Source organism: Heterodontus francisci, chromosome 2, assembly GCF_036365525.1.
Source record: "Heterodontus francisci isolate sHetFra1 chromosome 2, sHetFra1.hap1, whole genome shotgun sequence".
In the NCBI taxonomy this organism is placed as follows: Eukaryota; Metazoa; Chordata; class Chondrichthyes; order Heterodontiformes; family Heterodontidae; genus Heterodontus; species Heterodontus francisci.
In genome coordinates, this window is record NC_090372.1 from 202,307,649 (window position 1) to 202,325,958 (window position 18,310).

Below are 18,310 nucleotides of genomic sequence, written 5' to 3' on the forward strand. Positions count from 1 at the left end.
GTTGGGGATGTGGTAGGGATATGGGATTAGTGTAGGATTAGTATAAATGGGTGGTTGATGGTCGGCACAGACTCGGTGGGCCGAAGGGCCTGTTTCAGTGCTGTATCTCTAAACTCTAAAGAGGAAACATCCCCTCCACATTCACCCTGTCAAGACAGTTCAGGATCTTACATACTTCAAGCAAGTCCCCCCTCACTCTTCTAAACTCCAGTGAAAACAAGGCCAATCTGTCCAACCTTTCCTCACAAGACAACCTGCTCATTCCAGGTATCAAACTAGTAAACCTCCTCTGAACTGACTCCAATGCCTTCACATCCTTCTTTAAATAAGGAGACCAAAACTGCACACAGTATTCGAGATGTGGTGTCATCAATGCCCTGTATAACTTAAGCACAACATCCTTACTTGTATTTTCAATTCCTCTCGTAATAAAGGATAGCATTCCATTAGCCTTCTTTATTACTTGCTGTACCTGCATACTAACCCTCTGTGACTCCTGTACCAAAATCCTAGATCCCTCTGCACCTTGGAATTCTGCAGTCATTCCCCATTTAAGAAATATTCTGCTTCTTTATTCTTCCTGCCAAAGCTAACAACTTCAAATTTTCCCACATTATACTCCATCTGACAGATTTTTGCCCACTCGCTCAACCTATCTATATCGGTCTGCAACCTCCTTATGCCTTCTTCACAACATACTTTCTTACCTATCTTTGTGTCATCTACAAATTTAGCTACCATGCCATCGCTCCCCTCATCTAAGTCATTGATATAAACTGTAAAAAGTTGAAACCCTAGCACAGACCCCTGTGGGACTCCACTCGTCACATCCTGCCAATCAGAAAAGGACCCATTTATGCATACTGTTTTCTGACAGCTAAGCTTCTATCCATGCTAATATGTTACCCCCTAACTTTGCGCAATAATCATTTATGTGGCACCTTGTTAAATGCCTTCTGGAAATCCAAGTACAGTACGTCAACCGGCTGCCCTTTCTCCACAGCGCACGTTACTCCTTCAAAGAACTCCAATAAATTGGTTGAACATGATTTACCTTTCACAAAAGCATGCTGACTATTCCCGATTACCTTGAGTTTTTTTTTGTGCCCAGCTATAGCCTCCTTCATGATCAATTCTAACACCTTCCCCACAACAATCATCAAGCAAACTAGCCTATAGTTACCAGTTTTCTGCCTCCCCTCCCCCCACCCCACTTCTTGAATAGAGGGGTTATATTTGTTACTTTCCTGTCTCATGGAACCCTTCCAGGATCTAGCGAATTTTGAAAAATTAACACCAACGCATCTACGACCTCATTAGCCACCTCCAGACCCTAGGATGAAGCCCATTAGGACCCGGGGACTTGTCAGCCTGCAGCTCCATTAGTTTGGTCAGTATCGCTTCCCTGGTGATTGTAATTTCACCAAGTCCTTCTCTTCCTTCCACCTCCTGATTTATAGCTATTACTAGAATGTTTTTAGTATCCTCTATAGTAATGACATAAATGAAAAATCTATCAGCCCTTTGTGAGAAAAATCAGAATAAATTTGAACTGTAAAAGTCTTTCCAAATTTCACAAGATTGTCAAACTGAACCATTGAAGCATAGATTGGAACAGCACAGAAGGCAGCCATTCGGCCCATCATGCCTCTGCTGGTGTTTTGAGCCATCCAATTAGTCCCTCTCCTTTATTATAATAAAAGCAAAATACTGCAGATGCTGGAAATCTGAAATAAAAACACGAAATGCTGGAAATACTCAGCAGGAATGGCAGCATCTGTGGAGAAAGAAGCAGAGTTAACGTTTCAGGTCAGTGACCCTTCTTCAGAACTTTGGTTCCCAGGAATCAGTCTGGAGAACCTTCGCTGCACTCCCTCCATAACAAGAACATCCTTCCTCAGATAAGGAGACCAAAACTGCACACAATACTCCAGATGTGGTTTCACCAAGGCCTTGTACAATTGCAGCAAGACATCCTTGCTCCTGTACTCGAATCCTCTCGCTATGAAGGCCAACATACCATTTGCCTTCTTAACTGCCTGCTGCACCTGCATGCTTACTTTTAGCGACTGGTGCACAAGGACACCCAGGTCTCGCTGCAACTCCCCCTTTCCCAATCTATCGCCGTTCAGATAATAATCTGCCTTTCTGTTTTTGCCACCAAAGTGGATAACCTCACATTTATCCACATTATACTGCATCTGCCATGTATTTGCCCACTCACAGAACCTCTCCAAATCACAGTGGAGCTTCTCTACATCCTCCTCACAGTTCACACTCCCACCCAGCTTTGTGTCGTCTGAAAACTTGGATATATTACATTTAATTCCTTCATCTATATCATTAATATATATTGTGAATAGCTGGGGTCCTAGCACTGATCCCTGCGGTACCTAACTAGTCACTGTCTGCCACTCAGAAAAAGACCCATTTATTCCTATTCTTTGTTTCCTATCTGCTAACCAGTTTTCCATCCATGTCAGTACCTTACCCCCAATTCCATGTGCTTTAATTTTGCATGCTAATCTCTTATGTGGGACCTCATTGAAAGCCTTCTGAAAGTCCAAATACACCACATCCACTGGTTCTCCCTTATCTATTCTACTAGTTACATCCTCAATCAATTCCAGTAGATTTGTCGAGCTTGATTTCCCTTTTGTAAATCCATGTTGACTTTGTCCAATCCTGTCATTGTTTTCCAAGTGCTCTGCTATTACATCTTTTATAATGGACTCTAGCATTTTCCCCACTACTGATGTCAGGCTAACCAGTCTATAATTCCCGGTTTTCTCTCTACCTCCTTTTTTAAATAGTGGGGTTACATTAGTTACCCTCCAATCTGTTGGAACTGTTCCAGAGTCTACAGAATTTTGAAAAATGACCAGCAATGCATTTACTATTTCTATGGCCACTTCCTTAAGTACTCTGGGATGTAGATTATCAGGCCCTGGGGGTTTATCAGCCTTCAATCCCATCAATTTCCCGAACGCCATTTCCCTACTAACACTGATTTCATACAGTTCCTCCTCCTCACTAGACCCCAATTTCCCCAACTTTCTGGGAGGTAGTTTGTGTCCTCCTTTGTGAAGCCAGAACCAAAGTATGAATTTAATCGGTCTGCCATTTCTTTGTTCCCCATTATAAATTCCCCCATTTCCGACTGTGAGGGACCCACATTTGTCTTCACTGATCTTTTTCTCTTCACATATCTATAGAAGCTTTTACAGTCAGTTTTTATGTTCTCTGCAAGCTTACTCTCGTACTCTCTTTTCCCCTTCTTAATCAATCCCTTTGTCCTCCTTTGCTGAATTCTAAACTGCTCCCAATCCTCAGGTTTGCTGCTTGTCCTGACTATTTTATATTTCTCCTCCTTGGATCTAATACTATCCCTAATTTCTCTTGTAAGCCATGGTTCAGCCACCCTTCCTGTTTTATTTTTTGCGCCAGACAGGAATGAACAATTGTTGTAATTCATCCATGTGCTCTTTAAATGCTAGCCATTGCCTATCCACTGTCAACCTTTTAAGTAACATTCCCCAATCTATCATAGCCAACTCACGCCTCATACCTTCATAGTTTCGTTTATTTAGAATCAGGACCCTAGTCTCAGAATCAACTCTCTCACTCTCCATCTTAAATGAAGAATTCTATCATGTTATGGTCACTCTTCCCCAAGGGACCCCGCACAAGAAGATTGTTAACTAATCCTTTCTCATTACACAATGCCCAGTCTAGGATGGCCTGTTCTCCAGTTGGTTCCTCAACGTATTGGTCCAAAAAACGATCACGTACGCGGTGTGACCACCTCGCTAAACATGCTATCCACGACGTCCTCTGCATCACAGATGCTCCACAGTGAATCCACCCGCAGCTCCAGCTCCATAATGCAGAAAGTATTCAGTCTATTGAGTCCATGCCAGTTCTCTGTAGAGCAAAACAGTCAGTCCCATTCCCCCACTCTATTCCTGTAGCCCTGCAAGTTTAATTTCTCTCAAGTGCCCATCCAATTTCCTTTTGAAATTGGAGTTACTGCTTCCACCACCCTCCTCGGCAGTGAGTTCCAGGTCTCTGGAACTCCGCTCTCTGCATAAAAAAGTTCTTGCTCACATCCCCCTGTATCTCATGCCCTAAACCTTGAATCTGTGTCCCCTAGTCTTTGTACCATCAGCTAATGGAGCAGCTTTTGTCTACTTTAACTAAACTGGTCATAATCCTGTACACCCCTAACAGATTTCCCCTCAAACTCCTTTACTCCAAGGAGAACAACCCAACTTTGTAGCTAAAATCCCTTAGCCCTGGAACCATTCTGGTAAATCTCCTCTGCACCCTTGCATCCTTCCTGAAGTGTGGTGACCAACCCTGAATGCAATGCTCTAGTTGTGGCCTAACCAGAGCCTTATAAACATAACCTCCCTGTTTATGTACTGAATACCTCTATTTATGAAGCCTAAGATTGCATATGCTTTGCTAACTACTCTCTCAATGTGTCCTGCCACCTTCAAGGATCTGTGCACATAAACACTGGGGAGGGGTAAAGGCATATTGGTAGTAGTTATCCAGAAACACGAGTTCAAATCCCACCATGGCAGCTGGTGGAATTTAAATTCAATCAATAAAAATCTGGAATTGAAAGCTAGTCTCAGTGAACGGTGCCATGAAACGTGCCATCGATGGTCATAAAAACCCATCTGGTTCACTATTGGCTTTTAGGGAAGGCAATCTGCTGTCCTTACCTGGTCTAGCCTATATGTGACTCCAGACCCACAGCAATGTGGATGGCTCTTAACTGCCCTCTGAAACGACCTTGCAAGCCACTCAGTTGCCAAGGACAACAAATTCTGGCCTTGCTAGTGAAGCCCACATGCCATGAAATATTTTTTTTTTTAAATCCAGGTCCCTCTGTTCCTGCACACTCTTTAGAACTGTAACATTAAGTCTATGATGCCTCTTCCTAACCTTTCTGCCAAAATGCATCACTTCACATTACTCTGTATTAAATTCCACCTGTGATTTACCTGCCCATTCTGCTAACCTATCTATGCCTGTTGCAGTCTATTGGTATCATCCTCACCGTTTGCCACAGCTCCAAGTTTGGTAGCACAGCAAATTTTAAGATTTTATTTTTTTCTATGATATTCAGTATGTACAGAGAGAGGTGTTACAGACTGTTTAACTGCAGTGGGCAGTGAAGTAGGAAAGGAGGGAGTAAGAAAAAAAAAAAAAGAGGGTCAGAAGGAAGCAAAAGCATGGTTGAAGAGAAGGATCTCAAGGCTGAGATAAGAAGTTTCGGAGGCCAAGGGCAAAATGTGAGTTTTCTCAACCATATTTAAATTGTTAGGTAACTTCAAAAACATTGACAGAATTAGTTGGAATCATCACTGCTTCTTTGTAAACACAGCACAAAAAAAGTCACCAAAAAGGGGTATTTATTTATTTATTTAGGGATACAGCACTGAAACAGGCCCTTCGGCCCACCAAGTCTGTGCCGACCATCAACCATCCATTTACACTAATCCTACATTAATCCCATTACCCTCTCACATCCCCACCTTCCCTCAATTCCCCTACCACCTACCTACTCTAGGGGCAATTTATAATGGCCAATTTACCCATCAACCTGCAAGTCTTTGGCTGTGGGAGGAAACCGGAGCACCCGGCGAAAACCCACGCCGTCACAGGGAGAACTTGCAAACTCCGCATAGGCAGTACCCAGAATCGAACCCGGGTCACTGGAGCAGTGAGGCTGCGGTGCTAACCACTGCGCCACTGTGCCGCCCAATGCCATCAATCTGAAGGCACAGCAAACAAATGTACCAATCACACCTTTTGCACCAGTTCACTACTATTCCCTGTATTGCCAGCTCTTCTCACCTCTTCCACTCTCTGAACTATACTACTATCTGGCATTCCAAGCCTTTCAAACAACTCCATACAAAGCCTGCCACAAAATCTCTGTGGCTGTCATCACTCTCCTGCAACTCACATTTTCACCCCCAATCATAGCACTTAGTGCTATAAACCACATTTTTCAGCAGCGCCCTTTTAAAAAGCTCTTCGATTCGACACTTAAGTTATAGTCAATTCCACCAAACTTGCATTTGTCTCTGTTGTGATCATTGAACAATACTCGGCTTGCAATGGAGATGTTCCTATTTCCTCTGGCATTCCTAATTGCCTGTCATGAAATGCTAACAAGTTTCAGTAGGTCACACATTTTGCTTTTTTAAAAATGTGTGTCTTTTACCTTTATCCAAACTGAAACTTGACTGGGACCATATTTATTCTCCTTCCCTGACTTGGCAGCCTCCACTCAAGTAACCTCATCTAGCACACACATCACTTGATTGTGACACTGCCTGTATTTACTCTGGCCAAAGGAATATCATGCATGCCGACAGCACATATTCTAAACTCCTTTTCCAGAAGTTCATGAACATGAGTTTGACTTCTTCAGGTTTTGGTGCAACATGCCATGCCACTGTGGTGCGAAAAAAACACAGATCTTTCACAGCAGACCAGAAGCTACATGATAAATACCTTACACTTGTTGATCATATGGTGGCATCCTTCCATCTATGAAAGATGACGGACATGCAGAAAACCACCCATTTAAGTGGGGTGTCTTCTCGGTGCACTTTTGCCGATGGCTGTGAAGGCCAATCCTCGAGGGGCAGGTTCTGCCACAAGTGCCGCATGTGAAGCTACCAAGTGATGCTGTGAATTGTTTTTGACGTTGGTGCCTGTTGCCAAGCTGCTGTAGCATCTGGTCATCATGGTAGTGAATATCTGTTCACAGGATCTATTGCCACATCCCTCTTTCACCAGCTAGTGACTCCCAGGTGCGATAATTGACATTTAGGGCCTTCATGTCACACTTGTAACCATCCTTGAAGTGGTGCTTTGGGCACCCCACTGGTCATCTGGCCCTGGCTACCTCACCATACAGAAGGTCCTTGGTATGCGATTGTCTTCCATCCTGCGGATGTGTCCGATCCACTGAAGCCACCTCGGTTTGATTAATGCCAACACAACTTGGGAGCTCTGCTTTTGAGAGGACTGTCATATTTCCGATTTTGTCCTGCTAAGATATACCCATAATGCACTGCAGACAGTGAAGATGGAAATTATTGAGCTGTTTTTCCTGGTACATACGAACACTCGGTCCCGCTATACCAATCGACATGATCATGGCTGATCTGATTGTAAACTTGACTCCACATTCTACCTATCCCCGATAACCTTTCACCCCCTTGCTTATCAAGAATCTATCTACCGCTGCCTTACAAAACTATTCAAAGACTCTACTTCCATTGCCTTCTGAGGAAGAGAGTTCCAAAGATTCACTTTTTTGAACAAGGGTGTAATGTTTACAATCCTTCAAACCTCTGGCATCACCCCTGGTCTATGGAAGATTTATGGCCAGTGCCCCCACAATTTACGCCCTCAGTGTCCGTGGATGCATCTCATCCGGTCCTGGTGCTTTATCCACCAAGTTTTTTTTTATTCATTCATGGGATGTGGGTGTCGCTGGCCAGGCCAGCATTTATTGCCCATCCCTAATTGCCCTTGAGAAGGTGGTGGTGAGCTGCCTTCTTGAACCACTGCAGTCCATTTGGGGTAGGTAGACCCACAGTGCTGTAAGGAAGGGAGTTCCAGGATTTTGACCCAGCGACAGTGAAGGAATGGCGATATAGTTCCATGTCAGGATGGTGTGTGACTTGGAGGGGAACTTGCAGGTGGTGGTGTTCCCATGTATTTGCTGCCCTTGTCCTTCTAGTTGGTAGAGGTCGCGGGTTTGGAAGTTGATGTCTAAGGAGCCTTGGTGCATTGCTGCAGTGCATCTTGTAGATGGTACACACTGCTGCCACTGTGATTCGGTGGTGGAGGGAGTGAATGTTTGTAGATGGGGTGCCAATCAAGCGGGCTGCTTTGTCCTGGATGGTGTCGAGCTTCTTGAGTGTTGTTGGAGCTGCACCCATCCAGGCAAGTGGAGAGTATTCCATCACACTCCTCTGACTTGTGCCTTGTAGATGGTGGACAGGCTTTGGAGATTCAGGGGATGAGTTCCTCGCCTCAGGATTCCTAGCCTCTGACCTGCTCTTGTAGCCACAGTATTTATATGGCTACTCCAGTTCAGTTTCTGGTCAATGGTAGTCCCTAGGATGTTGATAGTGGGGGATTCAGCGATGGTAATGCCTTTGAATGTCAAGGGGAGATTGTTAGATTCTCTCTTGTTGGAGATGGTCATTGCCTGGCACTTAAGTGGCAAGTAACATTCACGCCACACATCAGCCCAAGCCTGGATATTGTCCAGGTCTTGCTGCATTTCTACACGGACTGCTTCAGTATCTGAGGACTCACGAATGGTGCTGAACATTGTGCAATCAGCGAACATCCCCACTTCTGACCTTATGATTGAAGGAAGGTCATTGATGAAGCAGCTGAAGATGGGCCTAGGACACTACCCTGAGGAACTCCTGCAGTGATGTCCCGGAGCTCAGATAATTGACCTCCAACAACCACAACCATCTTCCTTTGCGCTAGGTATGACTCCAGCCAGCGGAGGGTTTTCCCCGATTCCCATTGACCTCAGTTTTGCTCTGGCTCCTTGGTGCCACACTCGGTCAAATGCTGGCTTGATGTCAAGGGCAGTCACTCGCACCTCACCTCTTGAGTTCAGCTCTTTTGTCCATGTTTGAACCAAGGCTGTAATGAGGTCAGGAGCTGAGTGGCCCTGGCAGAACCCAAACTGAGCGTCACTGAGCAGGTTATTGCTAAGCAAATGCCACTTGATGGCACTGTTGATGACACCTTCCATCACTTTACTGATGATTGAGAGTAGACTGATGGGACAGTAATTGGCCGGGTTGGACTTGTCCTGTTTTTTGTGTACAGGACATACCTGGGCAATTTTCAACATTGCAGGGTAGATGCCAGTGTTGTAGCTGTACTGGAACAGCTTGGCTAGGGGTGCGGCAAATTCTGGAGCACAGGTCTTCAGTACTATTGCCGGAATATTGTCAGGTCCCATTTCTTTTGCAGTATCCAGCGCCTTCAATTCGTTTCTTGATATCATGCGGAGTGAATCGTATTGGCTGAAATCTGGCATCTGTGATGCTGGGGACTTCAGGAGGAGGCAGAGATGGATCATCAACTCGGCACTTCTGGCTGAAGATTGTTGCAAATGCTTCAGCCTTATCTTTCGCATTGATGTGCTGGGCTCCCCCATCATTGAGGATGGGGATATTTGTGGAGCCAGCTCCTCCAGTTAGTTGTTTAATTGTCCACCACCATTCACGGCTGGATGTGGCAGGACTGCAGAGCTTCGATCTGATCCGTTGGTTATGGGATCACAGCTCTGTCTATCGCATGCTGCTTACGCAGTTTGACATGCAAGTAGTCCTCGGTTGTAGTTTCACCATGTCGACACCTCATTTTGAGGTATGCCTGGTGCTGCTCCTGGCATGCCCTCCTGCACTCTTCATTGAACCAGGGTTGGTCTCCTGGCTTGATGGTAATGGTAGAGTGGGGGATTTGCCAGGCCATGAGGTTACAGATTGTGGATGAGTACAATTCTGCTGCTGCCCCATAGCGCCTCATGGATGCCCAGTTTTGCATTGCTAGATCTGTTCGAAATCTATCCCATTTAGCACGGCGATAGTGCCACACAACACGATGGACGGTATCCTCAATGTGAAGGCGGGACTTCGTCTCCACAACGACTGTGCGGTGGTTACTCTTACCAATACAGTCATGGACAGAAGCATCTGCAGCAGGCAGATTGGTGAGGACGAGGTCAAGTACGTTTTTCCCTCGTGTTGGTTCCCCCACCACCTGCTGCAGGCCCAGTCTAGCAGCTATGTCCTTTAGGACTCGGCCAGCTCGGTCAGTAGTGGTGCTACCGAGCCACTCTTGGTGATGGATATTGAAGTCCCCCACCCAGAGTACATTTTGTGCCCTTGCCACCCTCAGTGCTTCCTCCAAGTGCTGTTCAACATGGAGGAGTACTGACTCATCAGCTGAGGGAGGGCGGGAGGTGGTAATCAGCAGGAGGTGACCTTGCCCTTGTTTGACCTGATGCCATAAGACTTCATGGGGTCCGGAGTCGATGTTGAGCACTCCCAGGGCAACTCCTTCCCTACTGTATACCACTGTGCCACCACCTCTGGTGACTCTGTCCTGCCGGTGGGACAGGACATACCCGGGGATGGTGATGGCAGTGTCTGGGACATTGTCTGTCAGGTATGATTCCGTGAATATGACTATGTCAGGTTGTTTGACTAGTCTGTGGGACAGCTCTCCCAACTTTGGCACAAGCCCCCAGATGTTAGTAAGGAGGACTCTGCAGGGTCGAAAGGGCTGGGTTTGCCGTTGTCATTTCCGGTGCCTAGGTCAATGCCGGGTGGTCCGTCCAGTTTCATTCCTTTTTAATCGACTTTGTAGCGGTTAGATACAACTGAGTGGCTTGCTAGGCCATTTCCGAGGGCATGTAAGAGTTAACCACATTGCTGTGGGTCTGGAGTCACATGTAGGCCAGACCAGGTAAGGACAGCAGATTTCCTTCCCTGAAGGACATTCGTGAACCAGATGGGTTTTTACAACAATCGACAATGGTTTCATGGCCATCATTAGACTAGCTTTTAATTCCTGATTTATTAATTAAATTCAAATTCCACCTTCTGCTGTGGTGGGATTCGAACCCATGTCCCCAGAGAAATACCCTGGGTCTCTGGGTTACTAGTCCAGTGATAATACCACTACGCCACCGCCTACCCCAAGTACAGACAGCCTATCTAAAACGTCCTCCTTATCAATTTTAAACCCTTCTAGTGTCTGAATTAGCTTCTCTTTCACCATTGCCTAGGTTGCATCTTCTTCCATGGTAAAGACAGATGCAAAGTATTCATTTAATACCTCAGCTATGTCCTCTGCCTCCATGCGTAAATCCCCTTTATGGTCCCCAATTGGCCCAATGCCTCCTCTTACCACCCTTTTACTATTTATATGTCGATTGTTATGAAAGTGATGCTATTTTGTTAAAAATAATTTTAAAAGGAATTTATAGTTAAGTTAAGTAAATGTTGGGTCAGTTTTTTTTAAATCAAGAGTACAGTGAGGGAGCTGGATTGGCAACAGTGTTGCTGTTTATCACATGGCTCGAGCTAGGCTTCGAACAGAAACCCTAGCAACAGGGGCAGAAAATGACAAGCACTCCTTTAACTGGACAAGCCCAGTAGCAACAGAACACCTGGGATGAGCAGAAAAATGGACAAGTTTTCTGGTTATGTGTCAGTGTGTGTTTTACCTTCTGGAGGAGGAGACCAGATTGTTTCTGCATGTTTTTAAAAAGTCAAGTTTGTTGCAGAAGGAGGAGAGAATTCCAAGAAAGAACAGAAGCCCACAACCCAGCTCGTTTTCTTACAATTCCCTAAAAGACTCTGTGAAGGTCACTGTGTCAATTTATCTAGATTCCTTTATTTCAAGAAGGCCTGCTAAATTACTTTTCAATGCCACCTGAAGAGAACTAATTCTGGAAGATTCTAAAAGGTTGCTCAAAGGTTGGACTGTGTGCCAGTTTGGTGCAGTGTGTCGCATCTGCTATTTTTCCAGGGGTGGACAAGTGTTCTACCCGGGTATGTTTTTTTTGTCTGTAATAGAGCTCTGATCTAAAAACTCCTATTTTACTTAGTCGGTTAAGTGGTGTGTCTGTGTGTATAAGAGAGAAGGGACTAAGGTAAAGAGGACTTTTTAAAATTTAATGTTGAAATTTCAAAAATTTGATCTGTGATATTGTTTTACTTCATTACTAGTTAAGATTTGTTTTATAATGAACTGTTAATTTTGTTGTTCAGTAAGGAAACCTGGTTAGTGTGTTCTATTCTGAGGAAAACAGTGTATCTGATTAAATTTTCCCACTTGTTGCAACAGTCAAAGAATATGTTGTGATCTGTGGAGAAGTGGGGCTGAATTAACAGTGCACTCCCCCCACCTCAGTCGTAATGCTATAGAAAACTTTGGGATTCCCTTTAATGTTAGCTGCCAGTCTCTTTTCATGCTCTCTTTGCTTTTTCACTTCTCCTCTGGACCTTCTACATTAAGACTGGTTCTCAATAATATTTTCCACTTGGCATGCGTCATAAGCACACTTTTTCTTCTTAATCATTTAATCTCTATTTCTTTTGTCATCCATGGAGCTCTGGATTTGTTTGCCCTATTTTTCCCCTTCGAGGGAACATACCTGGACTATGCCCAAACTCATTCTCTTCTTCGAAGGTTGCCATTGCTCAGCGATTATTTCTCCTGCCAACATTTGACTCCAAATTTATTTGCCCCAGCTCCGTTCTTAGCCTATTGAAGTGGGCTTTCCCCCAGTTAGTTAATTATTCTTCCTCTGGATTGTTCTTTATCCTTTTCCATAGTCAGCCTAAACCTTATGATACAATGATCACTGTCCCCTAAATGATCTCCGACTGATAATTGATCCACTTCCCCCAACCCATTCCCACGAACCAGGTCTGGCAGTGCCTACTTTCGCTTTGGACTGGAAACATACTATAGAAAATTCTCCTGAACACATGCAAGGAACTCTTGCCCCTCATTTCCCTTTGCACTAAGAATCCCAGTCAATGTTTGGATATTAAAGTCCCCCATTATAACTACCCTATAATTTTTGCACCTCTAATTTCCTTGCAAAGTTGTTCCTCCACGTCCTCCCCAACCCGGGGACTTTTCAACCTGCATCTCCAACAATTTGCTCAGTACCACTTCCCTGGTGATTGTAATTGTTTAGAGTTCCTCCCTCCCTTCCATATCCTGATTTACAGCTATTTCGGGGACGTTACTTGTATCGTCTATAGCGAAGACCGATGCAAAATATCTGTTCAGGTCATCTGCCATCTCCTTACTTTCCCTTATTAATTCCCTAGACTCACTTTCTATAGGATCAATACTCACTTTGTTAACTCATTTCTTTTTTAAATATCTATAGACACTTACTATGTTTTTATATTTCTAGCTATCTTTCTCCCGTACTTTAATTTTTCCTTCCTTATTCATCTTTGAGTCATTCTTTGTTCTTTATACTCTGTCCAATCATCTGACCTGGCACCCATCTTTGCACAATTATATGCTTTTTAAGTTTGATCCTATCCTTAACTTTGATTAATTAACCACAGACAGTGGGTCGTCCTCTTGGAATTTTTCTCTCGTTGGAACGTATCTATTCTGTGTATTCTGAAATGTCCCCTCAAATGTCTGCCACTACATCTCTTTTGACCTGTTCCTTAACCTACTTTGCCAGTTCACTTTAGCTAGCTCTGCTTTCATGCCCTCCTAATTGCCCTTATTTAACTTTAAAATACTAGTCTTGGACCATTCTTCTCTCCCTCAAAATGAACATAACATTCAATGATCACTGCCATCTAGGGACGCCTTCACTAGGAGGTCATTAATTAATCCTATCCCATTGCACAATACCACGTCTAGTATAGTCTGCTCACTGGTTATCTCCAGAAAACACTGTTCCAAGAAACTATCCCGAAAACATTGAGAGCTCATTTAGGCTACCTTTGCCCATCTGATTTTTCCAGTCTATATGTAGATTAAAACCCTCCATGGATTAGCCCCATACCTTTCTGACAAGCTCCCATTATTTCTTCCTTTATACTCTGTCCTACCATGTGGTTACTGTTAGGGGCCTCTACACCACTTCCACGAGTGACTTCTTGCTTTTATCACTTCTCATCTCAATCCAAACCACTTCCACATCATTGTTTCCTAAACTTGGGTCATCCTTCTCTAATGTGCTAACACCATTAACAGAGCCACCCTCCACCTTTTCCTAGCTTCCTGTCCTTATTAAATGTCATATACCTTTCAATATTCAGGTCCTAATCTATGTCATCCTGCAGCAATGTCTTTGTAATGGCCAACAAATTGTACTTATTTATTTCTATTTGCACTATCAGTTCATCTGTTTCATTTTGAATGTTACGTGCATAAAAAAAGTTTAGTTTTGTCTTTTATTATTTTTGTAACCTCTAGCTTTATCTGTTTATTTACTCTTAGATTTGTACTCTCTAGCCCTGTCACGTTCTGTTCATCATTTCCCATATTAAAACCTTACTCTCCTACCTTGCCTCTACTCTGATTTGCCACATCTTCCCAAATTTGATCCCTATCCCCACAATTTAGTTTATAACTCTCTTTACTTCCCCAGTTATGCGATTTGCTATAACACCAGCCCTAGCATGGTTCAGGTATAGATGGTCCCAACGGTACAGCCCCCGCTTTCCCCAGTACTGGTGCCAGTGTTGCACGAACTGGAACCCACATATATTACACCAGTCTTTGAGCCACACATTCATTTCTCTAATCTTATTTGCCCTATGCCAATTTGCATGCGGCTCAGATAACAATCCAGAGATTATTACCTTTAAGGTTCTGCTTCCTAATTTGGTGCCTAGCACCTCACTGACTATGCAGAACCTCCTTCCTCATCCTGCCTGTTATTGGTACCTACATGGCCCATGACAACTGGTTTCTCCCCCTCCCACTGTAAGTTCCTCTCCAGCCCTGAGCAGATGTCCTGCCCCTGGCACTGGGCAGGCAACATAACCTTCTGGACTTTCGCTTTAGATGTCCATGTTTCACAGCCATACAGCAAGGTGCTGAGAGCACAGGCCTTATAAACCATTAGCTTGGTCCAAGGGTCAACTTGGTGTTATCCCATTCGCATTTCATGAGTCAGCCAAAAGTTGTAGCTGTTTTCTCTCTGCGTATATCGAGCTCTGCCTCAAGGGACAGATTGTCTATCACCATGAACCCAAGGTCGCAGGAATTTGCTAACCACTTCCAGCGGGGTGTTATTTAGTGCGATCAGAGGCAGAGCTGCAACACCTGGTCTCATGACCATGGCTTTCTTGACGCATATAGTCAAGGTTGATCATATCAACGCAACTAAATTCACTCATGGCTTGTACTTCATTCTTGATATTGCAACAAGTAAACAGACAGCTTCAAATAAGAAGGCAGTACTTTTATTTTACTCTCCCAGTAAATGTAGAATTTTCAAAATTGCGCTAATTTAGTACAATTCTGTTATGTAAAGTATTCATTGTATGACAGGTAAGTAACAATAGTGTAGTCCTGGAATCATTATTACCTGTAGAAATTGTCTTAAAGCTCAAGATACAAATACATCAATGAACATTATTTTGAGAGCAGCTTCACTGCAAGACCAACTAAAATAAGTGAGGAACTCGCAATGAAAACTAGTCTAATAAATTTACAAATCAGGAAATTACAATACATTTGTAAAAATCTCACCACCACCACCCCACCCAGAAAGATTAACTTTCTGCTGGATTATGGTCCTTTTAAAGTAATATAGTCTGAATTATTGACTACATCACAAATTGCTGTACATTGTATAGTACTTATTACAGCTATTCCACTAGATAACTGACATTTTTCCCAGCACTTAACTGAAGACATGACACTCTAAACAGAAAACTGTACTTAGGAGAGGGACGTTGAAAGAACAGGAATTTCACCTGGTCAAATTTCAATAGTTTGAGAATACCACAGAATGGGGAGGCTGTGGGCACCAACAGAAGGGAGGAGGAGAAAATCCATGTTGGAAACAAGGGCAAACAAAACAGAAGCTCTCTCTCAAGTACAAGTCTATGGGCACAAAATTTGTTTTGGATGGTGTTGTAAAATGATCTACAAGTGAATCTACAGCCCTTTTTATACTGTTCCCAAGATTGCAATGCAACTTCCTGGGGCAATGGAGAACAGTTATGAAAATGTGATTTTAACTTTTTTTTTAATAAAAGCATGCCACAAAATGTCTCGGTTTCTTCCCAGGTTGCACTCCCTTCACAAGAAAAGGGAAACAGTCAACTGGCTCTCTTTGCTTCCACCAATGTTGTTCCGAGATGGTAACCTTGATGAATGTAGGAATGGTCCCCAGTCTTATTTTCACTCCTCTGCCTTTGAGATTAGAGTGTCTGCCTGTTCGCTTCACTGACATGGGAATGGACCCAGATCGTGAACTGAACAGGACGGGGAAGCAAAATTGTAACCCATTTACCATGGAATAGCATGCTATATTTCAACATTCTGGGAAACATGCCACAAACATATTACATTGTACAGTCATTTCATAGTAAAAGGAGTTCTCCCAAAGCTCCGAGAGATTATATACACAGAGAGCAGAGCAGGTGTTAGATGGATAAGAGAACACAATAGGTCAGACTACTGCCAAACAGACCATGACCAGAACCTACTCTTATTGGTAACAACAATCTACCCAAGAGATCCTACAATGCACCTGCTCCTCTGAAAGGAAAGACACCAGAGCTCGATAAACATGATTTCAGGTAAAATTTAGCATTGCCCCCCCCCCACCACATTGTATTTCCCCCCTTCAATATTTAAATACTGTAGTACCATCTCATTACAGTAAAATAAAATTGTGCAAAACAAGTCTTTAAAAAAAGATACCATTGGATATAATAAAAAAGGTCATTTATAGTACTTACATGAAGGAATGATAAACTGCGGTTCTGTGTTACCTGCGTAGCCTAGCTTTGTATATCTGAGGAGAGGGGGAAAAAAATTGTGCTTAGACTTTCTTTTAAAAAAAATACTTAAGGGAATGTTTTACTTTACTGTGTTTAAAGAAAACCCAAAAAATGCCAATAGATGAAGCTTTGAAACTATATTCAAAAAGCAGAACACTCACTTCAGCTAATTGTTATTGCAAATTTTCCTTGATCCTTAATTGAGATTTTGTGCATTAGATTAGAATGAAAGTCTTCCACAACAAGATGATAAACAGTTTGAGCTTTTAAAAAAGTATTTCCTTGGGACTATAACATGTAGCAATTATTTTTTTTATTGTTCAATTTTACACTTGGACTAAGTTGAGGATTTTGCCATTCCGGCTTTGGTGTGTGAGATAACAGAAATTATGCCACTTTAAACAGAAGACGGCAAAACAATGCTTCTAGAACCTTGAAAAGAATGCTAACCATCTAAAATTACATTTCTGTAGTGTTCTTCATGCAGAGACATCTCACATTGACTTACAGCAGGGGAGACAAAAAAAGAGTGGGCATGCAACAGAAAGGGAGGGGATTGGATGGGGTCTGAGGCTCATGAATGCCAGAAGGAAGGTGATGAGATGCCGCTGCTGAGGTGCTGGCACAGATACCGTAGAAGTGGCTGCCAATTGCAGAGAAGATTAGGGAACAAGGAGTAAGCTGGCATCAGAAAAGCAGAAGTGCTCTCAGGGCTGTACAGCTAGAAGAGATTACTATGGTGGGTGGGACAAGTTCATGGAGGCATTTTTGGGCAAGGAAAGCCTGGGAGATGGGCGAGAACGAGGGTGACAAGCTGTGGGCATTTGCATGGTTGCAGCATCCTGGATGAGTTGCAGCTTGTAGAAGGTTCTGGCAGAATTAAGTCTCAAAATAATGAAGGAATGGATTAGGGTTTTCATTGGGGATAGGAAAAGGGTAAAGGCAGGTGATGTGGGAGAAGCTGGAAGGGTTTGGGAAAGGATCAGATACCAGAATGGAATTTGATCTCTGGTTTATGCAGTATACCTCATTTCTGCACCACTGGGCTTAGTTTGAGGTGACGTAATGAAAGGTAATGTAGTTTAGGCAAAAGGATGTGGATATTTACATAAGCCAAAAAGGAACCTTTGGCTTAAATGTGCAGAGGCAACTGAAGATGGCCTTGGGATGAATGGAGAATAAAGGAAGAAGAGATAGAACCCAGTGTTCAATGGAAGTTGACCCGATACTTCTGGGTGATATCAAGGGGATAACACTTTAAATAAGGATGAGGAAAGCATCAAAATGGAGCCCTTGAGGTGACAAAGAGGAGAAAGCAACATAATATCAACAAGATAGTTCCTTCACTGTCGCGGGGTCAAAGTTCTGGAAATTCCTTCCTAACAGCACTGTAGGCGTATCTACCCCACATGGACTGCAGCGGTTCAAGAAGGCAGCTCACCACCAGCTTCTCAAGGGCAATTAGCAATGGCCAATAAATGCTGGCTTAGCCAGCGACACCCACACCCCATGAACGCATATATAAAAAAAAAGATGGGTGGGGGTGGTGTCATCAAAACTGCAAAGTCAATTCTAGGAGGCTAGATGCGCAAAAGGTAGTTGGAATTGCCTACAGAGTCAAAGGCAGCAGAGACATCAGTGTCAGTGAAAAGAGACAGTGAGCCGCAATCACAATCTCACAGGACAACTGCAAAATACAGTGATTTTAACAAAAGCTCATC

At 43.5% G+C, this 18,310-nt stretch overlaps 1 protein-coding gene across 1 annotated transcript in view; it reads right to left on the reverse strand.

The window, feature by feature from the left end:
• Nucleotides 1–18,310, reverse strand: part of LOC137381013 (actin-related protein 3B-like) — a 64,895-nt gene that overhangs the window by 35,271 nt on the left and 11,314 nt on the right. The window contains exon 2 of the mRNA XM_068053418.1: nucleotides 16,548–16,603. Within this exon, the coding sequence (XP_067909519.1) occupies nucleotides 16,548–16,603 (56 nt within the window). The remainder of the gene's footprint in view (nucleotides 1–16,547; nucleotides 16,604–18,310) is intronic.